At 52.0% G+C, this 12,115-nt stretch overlaps 4 protein-coding genes and 1 non-coding gene across 5 annotated transcripts; 4 read left to right on the forward strand and 1 right to left on the reverse strand.

Moving 5' to 3' along the window:
• Positions 1 to 48: 48 nt before the first annotated feature.
• On the forward strand, positions 49 to 2,925 carry VTN00DRAFT_7612 (uncharacterized protein; the record flags this gene model as incomplete). The annotated part of the gene is made up of 8 exons (XM_069434375.1): positions 49 to 88; positions 171 to 328; positions 388 to 539; positions 592 to 1,535; positions 1,589 to 1,723; positions 1,775 to 1,906; positions 1,958 to 2,253; positions 2,308 to 2,925. The coding sequence occupies 8 exons, from the start codon at positions 49 to 51 to the stop codon at positions 2,923 to 2,925; spliced, it is 2,475 nt and encodes an 824-aa protein (XP_069285878.1).
• A 797-nt stretch (positions 2,926 to 3,722) lies between these two features.
• VTN00DRAFT_7613 (uncharacterized protein) lies at positions 3,723 to 4,851 on the forward strand (the record flags this gene model as incomplete). The annotated part of the gene is made up of 2 exons (XM_069434376.1): positions 3,723 to 4,008; positions 4,100 to 4,851. The coding sequence occupies 2 exons, from the start codon at positions 3,723 to 3,725 to the stop codon at positions 4,849 to 4,851; spliced, it is 1,038 nt and encodes a 345-aa protein (XP_069285879.1).
• Positions 4,852 to 8,033: 3,182 nt separating this feature from the next.
• VTN00DRAFT_7614 (uncharacterized protein) lies at positions 8,034 to 8,606 on the reverse strand (the record flags this gene model as incomplete). Its single annotated transcript, XM_069434377.1, has 1 exon — positions 8,034 to 8,606. The coding sequence occupies one exon, from the start codon at positions 8,604 to 8,606 to the stop codon at positions 8,034 to 8,036; it is 573 nt and encodes a 190-aa protein (XP_069285880.1).
• A 73-nt stretch (positions 8,607 to 8,679) lies between these two features.
• On the forward strand, positions 8,680 to 10,613 carry VTN00DRAFT_7615 (uncharacterized protein; the record flags this gene model as incomplete). The annotated part of the gene is made up of 3 exons (XM_069434378.1): positions 8,680 to 10,159; positions 10,214 to 10,258; positions 10,321 to 10,613. 3 exons carry the CDS (start codon positions 8,680 to 8,682, stop codon positions 10,611 to 10,613), a joined length of 1,818 nt encoding a protein of 605 aa, XP_069285881.1.
• Positions 10,614 to 11,952: 1,339 nt separating this feature from the next.
• VTN00DRAFT_t138 lies at positions 11,953 to 12,033 on the forward strand. The gene has a single exon. It is a non-coding gene; the product is annotated as a tRNA-Leu (tRNA).
• Positions 12,034 to 12,115: the final 82 nt, after the last annotated feature.

Here is a 12,115-nt window from a genome sequence, read left to right on the forward strand (position 1 = left end):
TGTTGCCGCTGAATTGCTTTTCCAATCTAACCCGGAGCCGCTTCTACAATGAGCTCGGAAGCGGTTCGCCCGAGGGGCAGACCAGCCCGTAAGTACATCTTGCAATTTTATCATTATAGACCTCGCGTTTCAGTTCGTCTTGCTAACTCTGGCCTCAAAACCGTTTGCAGACACCCCCGGAACGACTGTTCTGACTTACACGCCTGATGGTCGACGTGTGATTACCGCAGGATCGAATTCCGCCATCCGGATTTACACTATCGGACAGGATGGAGAACCGACAACTATCGATGAGGGTGTGGAGGGGCACTTTGGAATTGCTGCGACTGTGGGTGCTCTTTCAGCTTATCACGGTAGTCTGGAGGTCTGGGCTAATGTAGGAGCCAGAATGAATCTTTCATTATGGGCGCAGAGGACGGAACGGTCTGGCAATACGATATAAAATCCGGCAAGATGGATAAGTTACTCGTGCGATGCGCGCTGCCTGTGAGGGATGTCGCAATCTCAAAGGACGGGGAATGGGTTGCTGTCGCCAGCGAGTGAGTTGCGCCGTATCACGAACAATGGCAGGAGAAAGCTGACGCGGGGGAGTGAACTCACGGTGAAAATCGTTAATATTGAAGACATGACTAAAGTGAAGTACCTCCGGGAGCAGTCGAAGGGGGCGAAGCATGTCACTTTCGATCCGAGCGGGCGTTACGTCGCAGTGTCCTGTACAGACGGACTATTGTACATCTATTCGATGGTCTCCGAGGAGCCGGAGTTGGTACGAAAATTGGATGGCGTGATCCGGAGGCTCGAAGCTGAAGACGAGGTGACATCAAGAGCAGTATGGCATCCTGATGGAACTGCTTTTGCATCAGCAGAGGCGACAAGAGACATCGCTATCTTTTCCACCGCCGATTGGACGAAACAGAAAGTTTTCTCCGGCGGCCATAATGGAGATGTAACCGCCGTCAGCTGGTCTCCGAATGGTGCTCTACTTGTGACCGCTGGAGCAGATGGTCAGATACTGCTTTGGGAGACAAAGACGCAGAACATCCTCCGGCGTTATGATTTTGCAAACGTGATTAATATCGCCTGGCATCCGACCGATAACTCGCTTTCGTTTACGACTTCCGATGGAGAGCTGTTTATACACGAGGACTTTGTTCCGCGGGAATACAAGTCGCTTCTGGATAAGATGTTGGAGGCAGCTCCTTTAGCTTCCGGCGCTCTCAGTGAAGTGTCTGGCAACGTCAGACGGCCAATGGTGAGCAGACCAAAGGAAGGAATGGAGCGTAGGCAAAGAGAGGAAACGCCGGACTCGTTAGACGATATCCTTGGACCCATGGATGACGGAGACGACTTCATTGAGGATGATGATGGCGCTGGATATGCTGAAGGCTTCAATGCTAATGGCAAACGTACGAATGGTCATCTGGATGACCTTGAAGGACACGATGATAAAAGACATATGGCATTTTGGCAACCCAAGATACATGTTCCTATTGACCATGGAAGTACGCCTTGGAGAGGGAACAGGCGATACCTTTGTACGGACCCTAATTCCCGTTTCTTGTCTCAACTATCTTTCTGACTATGACAGGCCTGAACTTGACTGGCTTCGTTTGGACCGTCGACCAGGAGACCCATAACACGGTTACTGTCGAGTTCCACGACCGTGAGCTGCACCGAGATTTCCACTTTACGGATCCGTACTTGTATGACAGGGCCTGTCTGAGTACGTTAATTCCTTCCAAACAGATGCATATGATATACTGATAACGTTTAGATGAACATGGCACACTTTTCTCTTGCCCAGCAACAGAAGAACATCCTGCCATGATTTTCTACCGTCCTCACGAGACCTGGACAAGGCGTGCAGACTGGCGGACCGAGCTGCCGGAAGGAGAGTCGGTCAGATGTGAGTACATGCTACTTTATCTGCAAAAATTCCCTTGCTGACTCTAAGTAGCACTGGCACTGAGCGATTCCTACATTGTTGCTGTGACAACGAAAGATTATGTTCGTATCTATACACTATTCGGGACGCCATATAAGATCTACAGACAAAAGAGCCCGGCTGTGACCTGCGCCGCCTGGAGGGATTATGTTATGACCATCGGGAACGGTCCAGTGAGCCCCCAGGGTTTTGCTACCTTGAGATATTCAATCGAGAATGTCAAGAGAGACGAAGTATGTCAGAATGAAGACGTAGTTGCAATACCGGAAGGCTCGGAGCTGAAGACTGCCTTTTTCTCTGACAACGGAGTGAGTGTCTTCTGGACAGCGCAACTTCCCTTGTTCTATGCTAATGATTGTTAGGATCCGTGTATATATGACTCGGATGGTGTTCTCCTCATCTTGCAGCACTGGCGCAACTTTGGTCAGGCTCGCTGGGTTCCGGTCCTTGATACCAAGCAATTGGATCGACTGGCCAGCGGTCGCAAGGAGGAGACTTATTGGCCGGTGGCGGTCGCTCAGAACAAGTTCCACTGCATCATCCTCAAGGGTGGAGAGAAATACCCCTACTTCCCGCGCCCGCTGCTTAGCGAGTTTGAATTCAAGATCCCCGTGTCAACCTCCAGCAACGATAGCTCCAGATTCGAGGAGGCCTTCGTCCGTGAAAGACTCACCCTTAGCCTCTTCCAGGATCTCATCTCGTCCACCAACGCAACGAACAGTCAGCGTGCGGAGCTGGCGAGGAAGGAGGTCGAGGTCGACAAGATCCTGCTGCAGATGCTGGCCGTCGAATGCAGGGAGGGTGAAGAGCGCGGCATGAAGGCCCTGGAACTGGTGGGCATGATGAATGACCGTGGTGGGAAGATGTTCGAGGCGGCCGTCAAGGTTGCCCAGCGGTACGGCCGGACGGTGCTGGAAGATAAGATTCGAGAGCTGGCTGAAAAGCGGATCATGGCCATGGATGATGACGAACTTGCGTGAGATATGGGATCACTTGACGAGGCTTGCTTAGGGCAGTATATTCATTGGGTATACTTACTGGGACGGCGTTTACCTGGAGTCGTACTGTATAGCATTGTTGGGATCAGTTGCCGCCTTAATAATGTCCTGTTTTGTTGTCACCACGCAAGTCATTATAGCTTCTGCAATGAGAATCGAATGAGATTCAAACAGTACAAGCTGTCTCCTGCTGTAGCATTAATGGTACTAACTATATATAGGATCTAGATCGTTGATTATTAATCGCTCTCGTTTTAGTGGATGTATGCGGGATACAGACGTCTACAGTAGGGCCAAGCTGGCGGCGCGTAGATGGAGAAATGCGTTTATCACTTGAGAAATAATGGATAGTAGCAAACAAATTATTGGAGTTTGTTGTTTTCTCAATTGAGCGGACGGCTGAAGCTCAGGCCATCTTGCCGGTTGAAATATCCATTGTCGAACCCCTCCACGTTAGTGTATGGGTTATGAATACAGTGGAATCATCACCATCGATACCCACCAATCGACGAATAGAATGTTGAAGATGTAAAGACTAATTACAGAAATTGATAATAATGATATCGCAGTTCAGATGTCGCGTTTATAGTTCATGAGTCGACAGCGCCCGTGCGCCGGCGGCCACCCAACGTCATCGGAACATCCATCGGTTCGATACTTTTCCTCCGCAAACCTCCAGAAGACTCGGCGCAAGGCACCTTATCCATGCATCTGGCACGGCACATCTCGGTCTCTTCCGGCTCATCTTCGCCGTCTATGTATTATAAGCCGTTCTCGTGATGCCGATGCCGTCCTCTTGCCCCCCCTGCGCGATCAGATTCGTTCTCCGTCCTTCCCCGCGTTCTCCTTACCCGGCGCCCTTCGTCCGCCATCAGACCTATGTCTCCACGTCGTCTAGGTCTCTGGCGCAGCCTCGCAACGGGCTGCTCGATGAGCTCTGGTTTGCATCATCCTCTGCGACCCTTTTTTCGCCAGCTGGCGCTGCACGATATCTGAATGGGCTGAACGAAGGCGCAAACGGCGACCATAAGCCGCCAGATGAGCGGATCTTGAAGCTTGGGAAAAGTACGCATGCGCACCCTTCTCCCGATTGCACACTGTCTCTAGACCATCGATTGATTCGATGCTGACTTGACTGTTGTTCCCAATTCTATAGCTCTCCGAACGCTTTCCCCGCTTCTTCCAACGATTCTCATAAGCCCCTTGCCGCAGGAGATTGTCTCCCCAAATGTCACTCTGCATCTCTTTCCATCGACGCATCCGCATCTGCCAACGGCAAAAGGACGGGTACTATATCGCGCAGCTTTATGGACAGTTCCGGTGGCCTGGAGCAGCGTTCCCCTCGTCGGAAACGTCAAGCTCCAGATCATGAGCGAGCGGATCGTTCGGGCAGGATCGGTGCTTGACTCTGACATTGGCGGTGAAAGCGACTGCGGCGATGAGAGATTGGTTGTGCGCTGGAAAACGGAGCCAAGAGGTGAAACCGGTTCTGAATCCTCATTACCTTCGTCCGGGCAGGTTTCGTCGTCGGCCAGCCCCGGACATCTCTCTGCCTCTTCCAAGAATGGCACGAACAAGGGCCTCAGTGTGCTGCTGGGCGGCGAAGCGCCCATCTTCAAACTGTCCAAGGAGGAACAGTTCTCGGGCCTGTTCATCTTCTCCTTCGATGAGGAGGGCCGGATCTCGAGCCACACGATCGAGCACGCAGACCAGGCGAATGGGTGGGATCGTACGGCCAAGTTTGTTACACTGACGGATTGGCTGCTCGGGAAGGCAAGGGGTTCAATGGACCCTTCGGCGGGGCCGGGACTGGCGATGCAGGGCTGTGAAGAGTTTAGCATCGATCAAGACCGGCGAGGGACCGGTTCTCCTGGCCGGAAACCCGGGGCGGCGAGTCGACACTTCTGATCGAACCCGGCTTGTCGAGCCGGGCTATGACTCCAGGATAGAGATCGGGACACGATGGCCTGTAGTCACCCACGACACGGACTGCACGTGCTTTAAACAGCCGTGTTGCAGTCTTTTATTTTACGGCTGTCTTCTCTCTAGACAGGCCAAAAAAGGGGGGCGTTGTGTTTCGATATAGAGCGATTCTTTCTCTCCTCTGGAGGTTGTATTAACGACGTGGTTAATCTTTTGACTTGGGACGGTGAGGCGGGGGTTTTTTTTTTCATGGGTCTCACACGCATTGCATAACAGGATATTCATCTCCATATATCATAAAATTGGCACGGTCATTTGTCTTCATCTATCGGGAGTTTGGTGTCTGTTGTTGATACTCCATAAAGGAATCTCTCCGCTCTGTATACCCAGCTATATCCAGCTATTCTCTCAAGGTCCAAGGTTTGTATCTAGGTCTGTATATGTAGATTTCGGTCATGAAGTGATCATCATCCGTCTTTGAGTCCGTTTAAAGTTTTCATATTATCGATTGTAGCGAAATCCATTACGATACGATATGATGCCTGATCACACGACATCCGCTCTTGGCAGAAGTGAAACTTCGAGTGAGAGTAACTGGTGGATTTTTAAAGATATCTAACAGATGCGTTCTTTCTCCAGGTACAGACTGTTCTGTCTGTCTAGTCTAGTATAGTCTAATCTAGCAGTGAGTGCATGCATAGTCGTCATGAAAACACGCCACATGATTCTCCCCATGGATGGCACTCACTATCAAATCTACCTATGTTGAACACAACCCAGCTCGATTTTTTTTTAACCTAATCTGACCCTAAGCCCGTTCCTTTGAACTGAATATATATATATTCCCCTTATTAAAGAAGAAGACGAAGAAGAGGTGGTCGATTTTAAGTCAAGTCAAGCTCGGGTTCAAATAAAAAAGATAAGATCCTTCCTGCCAGGGTCCCAGGTTGGATTTGAAATAAAACGGCATTTCCCCCTATCTCTATCTACTTATGCTTGATCTTGACTTATAATTAGATGCGACGTGTGCATATTTGGACCCACACGCTTAATGTATGTATGTTCCTGTTAGGAGGTATGTAGGAGGCGCATATATCGTTTGAAGGATGGAATAGATGGAGCGACATTGAAGTTCATTTTTTTTGAATGCATTTACTTTTTCTTTTTCTTTTCGCACAGTATTTGTAATCGGTGCTACATACAAGTACTGTACTGTACTATCCGTTCCCATTTCTTCGAACTGTCGGGTAGGACTTACGGTGTTTGTAGATACCTTCCCAGACCCAAGGACGAAAACTATATCTTTAATCCCAGGCCATATTACAATTACTGATCACGGTCTCTCTTAAGAGCGGTGAGAATGAGGTGACTTGCGCTCAGCTCAAATATGGCGTATGGCGCAGTGCGCACGGCATGTTGTGGCATGGACGGGCAGAGAGAATTAGGTAGGTAGGTAGGTAGGCGGTATTGAAATTAACGAATTTTTTTCTTTTCCCTACATTAGTAAGAGAGCTATATATAAAAACGGCATTATCATCCAAGTTTCAAGTTCCTTCCTTTGACAAGATTTGGATTAGTAGATTCCGAACACCTCCCATTCGAGGGCGCAAGAAAAATTCTCGACCGAGACGGTGTGCAATAATAAAGAAAGTCAAAAAAGAGAGGGCTTGGCAATTGACGCCGCGTAGGCAGCTGATTCCTGTATGGGTAAGGAAGGATAAGCCACAATAATGAGACGTCGACGCAGCAAGGGATGGATAGTTGCAGCGGGATCTTCCAATGTGGGAGGTCTGGGATCTTCGTCTCGTCCCACAGACCAACAGTTGTCTCGAGCGTGATCTCGTGGAGAGAGGCAAGGAGGTGACAAGGGTCGCACGAGGGCAAGGCGAACCTGACCTGGAGGTGTGTCCACCAGCCATGTGGTGTCGCACGATGAGATGAGAAATTTCCGAGTCATCACTCAATTTCTTTCTTAGTTCTGAGAACTATGATAAGAATATTCCGTCCATTGGGATATGTAGTACAGCGTAGCATACGATTGGCAAAAAACAAGCAAGAGAAAGTTTTCTGCCACTGGAATTCATCCCTTCGATAGCAGAACAGAACGCAGACCGACAGTCAGATACTAGATACGAGACAGGGATATTATATATACTACGTACTGGATGCACATAGTATCTTATAGCATGAAGATCGAAAGAAACAGGCTATCATTCAGCTTGCGTCAGCTGCAGGATACTGGCCTGAAGACTGTCGTACGGGGAAAGGAAAAAAGGAGGAGGCTTTTTTTTGCTGTCAAAGGTTGAATACGAGCTGGATACAACCAGCACACGCGACCAGGGGTGCGCCGTGCCGCAGATCGAACAGCTGTGGGGATGAGCGTCTGGCATCAGATTGCATGCTGTTCTGTAATCCGTACACCGTAAGGATTATTCTCGGGGAAGAGAACAAAAAACGTTGCGTGATCTGCACGGCTGCCCGTCCATCGCCGCTCTTAGCGAGCTCGGAGCGCCGGGCGGTGAGCGCAGGCAGACCCTCGAAGCGTGTTAGCGCTCTCCAGGCCCTCCACAGAAGCCCACGCGAACGGACAATGCGGCGGGGCCCCAACCGGGCTCATATTCCCCTTCAGTTGGACTCTCTCGGCTGGCTGACCGGCTGCCTGCTCCCGGAACCGGCTTTTCTCGTCTAGACGGGCGGACGTTCACTGATTGATATCCTCTCCCTGAGATTCACGGCTCAGATCTGTGGTATGCAGCGCGCGTGCTCGATCAGATCGAACCCATGTGCGCTGTTATATCCCGAGCCTGACGTCAGGCGCGGAGCGACGATCGGTGGAGCCGCGATGTAACAAAGCAACTCACGGCTCGAAGTACGGAGTAGAATACGCCGTTGACGACGCTCATCCATGATCCCCCATGCACAACGCCTGCTTAGCAAGCCTCTCCAAGCCACTGACGACCGGTAGTTTTTCTGCTTATATCTGGTGAACCTTGCATGTAGGGCTGACACAGCACCGGTAGTGATCTCTACATTGATATCCGGTGCTGAAGTCCATGATGAGAGACGTCGTTCGGTTGCTTCTCCAGATTCGGACATTCCCAGCCAGTGGACCTCCGGAGTAGGCGAGCAGGGCGCAAAGAGGGACCGGTCTGGTCAGCCCGGGACTCCTAGAGGACCGCTAACCTCCCCACCGGCCCGAGAAAGCCAATGATCCCGGTCCTCTCAGCAGGCCGCCGGACCTGGACATGAGGATCTTCCCCGTCTTCTCTGGCAGCAGCGCCCTGCAGTGGAGAAGCCTGGGCCGCTGCAGAGGCTTTTCGCGTGCAGTGTCGGCCAGCGTGAAATCCCGCACTGCTCAAGACCACGCCAGACGCTTCCCCCGTGCAGCCTGCCTGGGGAAGAAGCCAAGCACCAGGCTTGGAAGGACGAGTCGACGCTGCTGCAGTCGCCACCATGGCGCCGGGCCGGTGTCCACCGAGGGATATCAGGGCCTGCTTCGCGCCTGCCTCTTGTCTGCTTCTGTCCAGGTTCCAGCCCACAGGACCGGCCTGCCCACCCTCCCTCCGGGGCCCCATGTCTCTGCTCCGGAGGAAGCGGCGAGAGACCGGACCGGGGTCGTATAAGTATACGGCGCCCGCCGCCCACTGTTGTTTCTTCTTTTCCCCACGCGCGTCTCTTTTCTTCCCTTCTCCTTCTTCTTTCACGCTTCCTGTCAACATCTCATCCACTTCTTGAACCATATCGAGCCAATTGAGACGCACGCTGTGAGCACATTCTTGTCCATTGAATCCCGAGAGAGGCCATTCACACACAATGGCTCCTCCCGCAGAATCCTTGTCGTCCCCGGACGAGAAGATCCAGAACTCCGAGGTCTCCTCTGCCACTCAGGCCGAGTATGGCTCCACGGAAAAGGGCGTCACTCCAGCGAATGGGTCTCCTCGTCACGCTCACTGGAACATGGACGATCCCCATGCCGCTCCGGAGCACAATCATCTCGAGAAAACTTCTCCCGATGAGAAGATCGAGCTGACGGAGGAGGACTGCTATGACCAGCTTGGCTACTCGTTCTCCTCGGCCAAGAAGTGGTCGATCCTCACCGTCATCTTCCTCGTTCAGGTCTCGATGAACTTCAACACCAGTCTGTACTCCAATGGCTTGACCGGCATGTCTGAGGAGTTTGGCATCAGCCTGCAGGCCGCCCGCTGCGGTGCTATGATCTTCCTGGTTCTCTACGCCTTTGGCTGCGAGCTGTGGGCCCCATGGAGCGAGGAGCTGGGCCGGAAGCCCGTCCTGCAGGCCAGTCTCTTTCTCGTCAACGTCTGGCAGCTGCCCTGTGCCTTGGCTAAAAATTTCGGCACCATGATGGTTGGCCGTGCCCTTGGTGGTCTGTCCTCCGCCGGAGGCTCTGTCACCCTGGGGATGATCGCAGACATGTGGGAGGCTGATGACCAGCAGTATGCCGTTGCCTTCGTCGTCTTCTCCTCGGTTGCGGGCTCGGTCGTGGGCCCCATCGTCGGTGGCTTCGTCGAGCAGTACCTCCCCTGGCGCTGGAACATATGGATCCAGCTCATCTTCGGCGGCTTTGTCCAGATCGTCCACCTGCTCTTCGTCCCCGAGACCCGGTCGACCATTCTGATCGATCGCATCGCCAAGAAGAAGCGTAAGAGCGGCGAGAGCCCCAACGTTTACGGACCTAACGAGCTCCTCTCCTTCAAGGAGCGCTTCTCCGCCAAGGAGATCCTCATCACCTGGATCCGTCCGTTCAGGATGTACCTCACCGAGCCCATCGTCCTGACTCTGTCCCTGCTGAGCGGCTTCAGCGACGCCCTCATCTTCATGTTCATCCAGTCCTTCTCCCTCGTCTACAAGCAGTGGGGTTTCGACAGCGTTGCGCTGGGCCTGGCCTTTATCCCCATCTTAGTGGGTTACGTCATCGCGTGGTTCTCTTTCTTTCCCGCAATTAAGCGCAATATTATCGAGCGGCGCAACAAGCCCAACGACGAGCGAGCCCAGTACGAGTCCCGGCTGTGGTGGCTTCTCTACACGGCCCCGTGTCTGCCCATCGGTCTCTTTGGATTCGCCTGGACCAGCATGGGGCCGCCGGTCCACTGGATCGGAACCATGGTTTTCTCTGCCATCGTCGGAATCGCCAACTACGCCATCTACATGGCCACCATCGACTACATGATCTGTGCATACGGCCCGTACTCTGCGTCTGCCACCGGCGGAAACGGTTGGTCCCGAGACATCTTGGCCGGTATCCTGACCGTGCCTGCGACACCTTTCTTTACCAGTATGTAAATTATGTGCTGGATGTTGCGGGAGTGGAAGCTGACTGGATATACAGATATCGGTGGTGAGAGGCACTTGGAATACGCATCCACGATTCTCGGTAAGTCGGAGCCTCTCCATCTACTTAGTTCCAATGCTAACCTTCATTTCTTTCTATTATAGCCTGCATTGCCTTCGTTCTTGTCATCGCCGTGTACGTGATTTACTGGTATGGACCGACGCTGCGGAAGCGATCGCCCTTCGCCCAGCAGCTGTCCGATGCCCGCACGCAGATCAGCACTCAGGGCCACCAGCTGTCGAAGGTGCCAACCGGATCCCGGGCCAACTCCTTCGCCCGGTCGCAGCAGAACCTGCGGGTGCACCAGGTGATGGGCAGCCGTCAGGGCAGCGCGGCAAACTCGCGGGTCAACTCGCGCGCCAACTCTCGCCGGAACAGTGTTTCCGCTGAGGCGTGATTGTTCTGCCTCGTTTCCTTAACTCATTTTCCTTTCAGCATTGCTGATGTATCTGACTCTTCGATGAGTGTCGACGCTGTGACGAACTCTGACGAGCGCAATGTCTATTGATCTGTTGCTGTTTATGGAAGAACCGATGTCAGCCGCTGCTGCGCGGAGGCCTGCTACTATTAGTCATAGCTAGCTTAATGACAACGGTGATTTTAGCATCTGCATACAATTATTATGAAGTCAATCAATCGTAGCACGGTACTAGATAAGAAATGATGCCAGGCTGAACCCGGATGGCACCCGGCTCGGCTAGAGCTGATGCGGACAGAAACTCTGCTTGGCTTTCACTTGACTTGGTTACTCCTTGACTTGGCTCTCTTGGCTTGATGCGTTCGTACTTTGTCTGTAGTAGCTTCCGGCTTGTCTGGTTTAGCTGCCTTAGCTTGCTTGGCAGTCGGGGCCGTTGGTGATGAGCTCCACCGTCTCCGTGTTCTCCGTCCAAGAGGCGCTTGGATAAAGCAGCGTCAGCCGAGTGGGGATGATACCACGCTAGTGGGTAGGTTGTGCACATCATTTGCCGGGTTGCCCATCGGAGTAATCGGCTGCTTGTATACTTTCTCAGATGGGTAGGACCTAGAGATCACCTGATCTCGAGCCGTGGTTCGCCTGGTCCGAAGTTGGCCCGGCGTGTCAGAAGGTTATGCGACGCCCAGATATACTGCACCTGGTCCAGTGACTTTTTATCTAAGCCATCTTGCAGGGGGAGGGAAACTTGTCCCCACAAAACAACTTTACTGAAATAAAAGATCAGAGAGCATGGGGTTGTTCATATTCGAAAATGGATTTCTATCAGCTCTCTGTGCCATCCCTTAGATACACAAATTCCAGCAACTGTGATGACTATCTAGATCTCTTGTGTCTTCCTACATCTGTACAATCCATACTAATTGTGACGGCGTGGCAAGAAGCTATATAAGTGAGAGCAGTACGAAGCCGTTGGCTTCGTATCCTAGTCTTTTGCCAGTGGTGCAGCGGTTTGGCTCCTAGAATGCTCCCTAGGAACCACACCGTGACACTAATTAGGCAATCCACCTTTCACTACCTCAACTGTAGAATTAGAATAAAATCAAGAAACCACAATCCAGATCCATATTCTCCACCATACTTCGCAAGACTAGATCTAGCAGTGTGGCAGTTGTATGAGAATTTTGCCCCTACAAGGGAGCAAGCTGCATAGGTATGGTGAAGTGATAAGGCTCCAGACTGGGTTTATCTGGAACGGCTGTGTTTCTCCCTCACTGTTGCTCTTCTTCTTCTCATTGGACATGTCTGTGTAATAAATTGAAAAGGCAAGGTGGCCGAGTGGTTAAGGCGCTAGGTTTAGGCCCTAGTTTCGAAAGATTCCCGCGTTCGAATCGCGGCCTTGTCAATTTATTCTCTTTTGTCACTTGGGTATTGATAATGTCCCTCGTAGATGAGGTTTTGGCGATGGGTTTTTTTATCATGTTTGT

This window comes from Thermoascus crustaceus (assembly GCF_041956765.1).
Source record: "Thermoascus crustaceus strain CBS 181.67 unplaced genomic scaffold VTN00scaffold_5, whole genome shotgun sequence".
Lineage (NCBI taxonomy): Eukaryota > Fungi > Ascomycota > Eurotiomycetes > Eurotiales > Thermoascaceae > Thermoascus > Thermoascus crustaceus.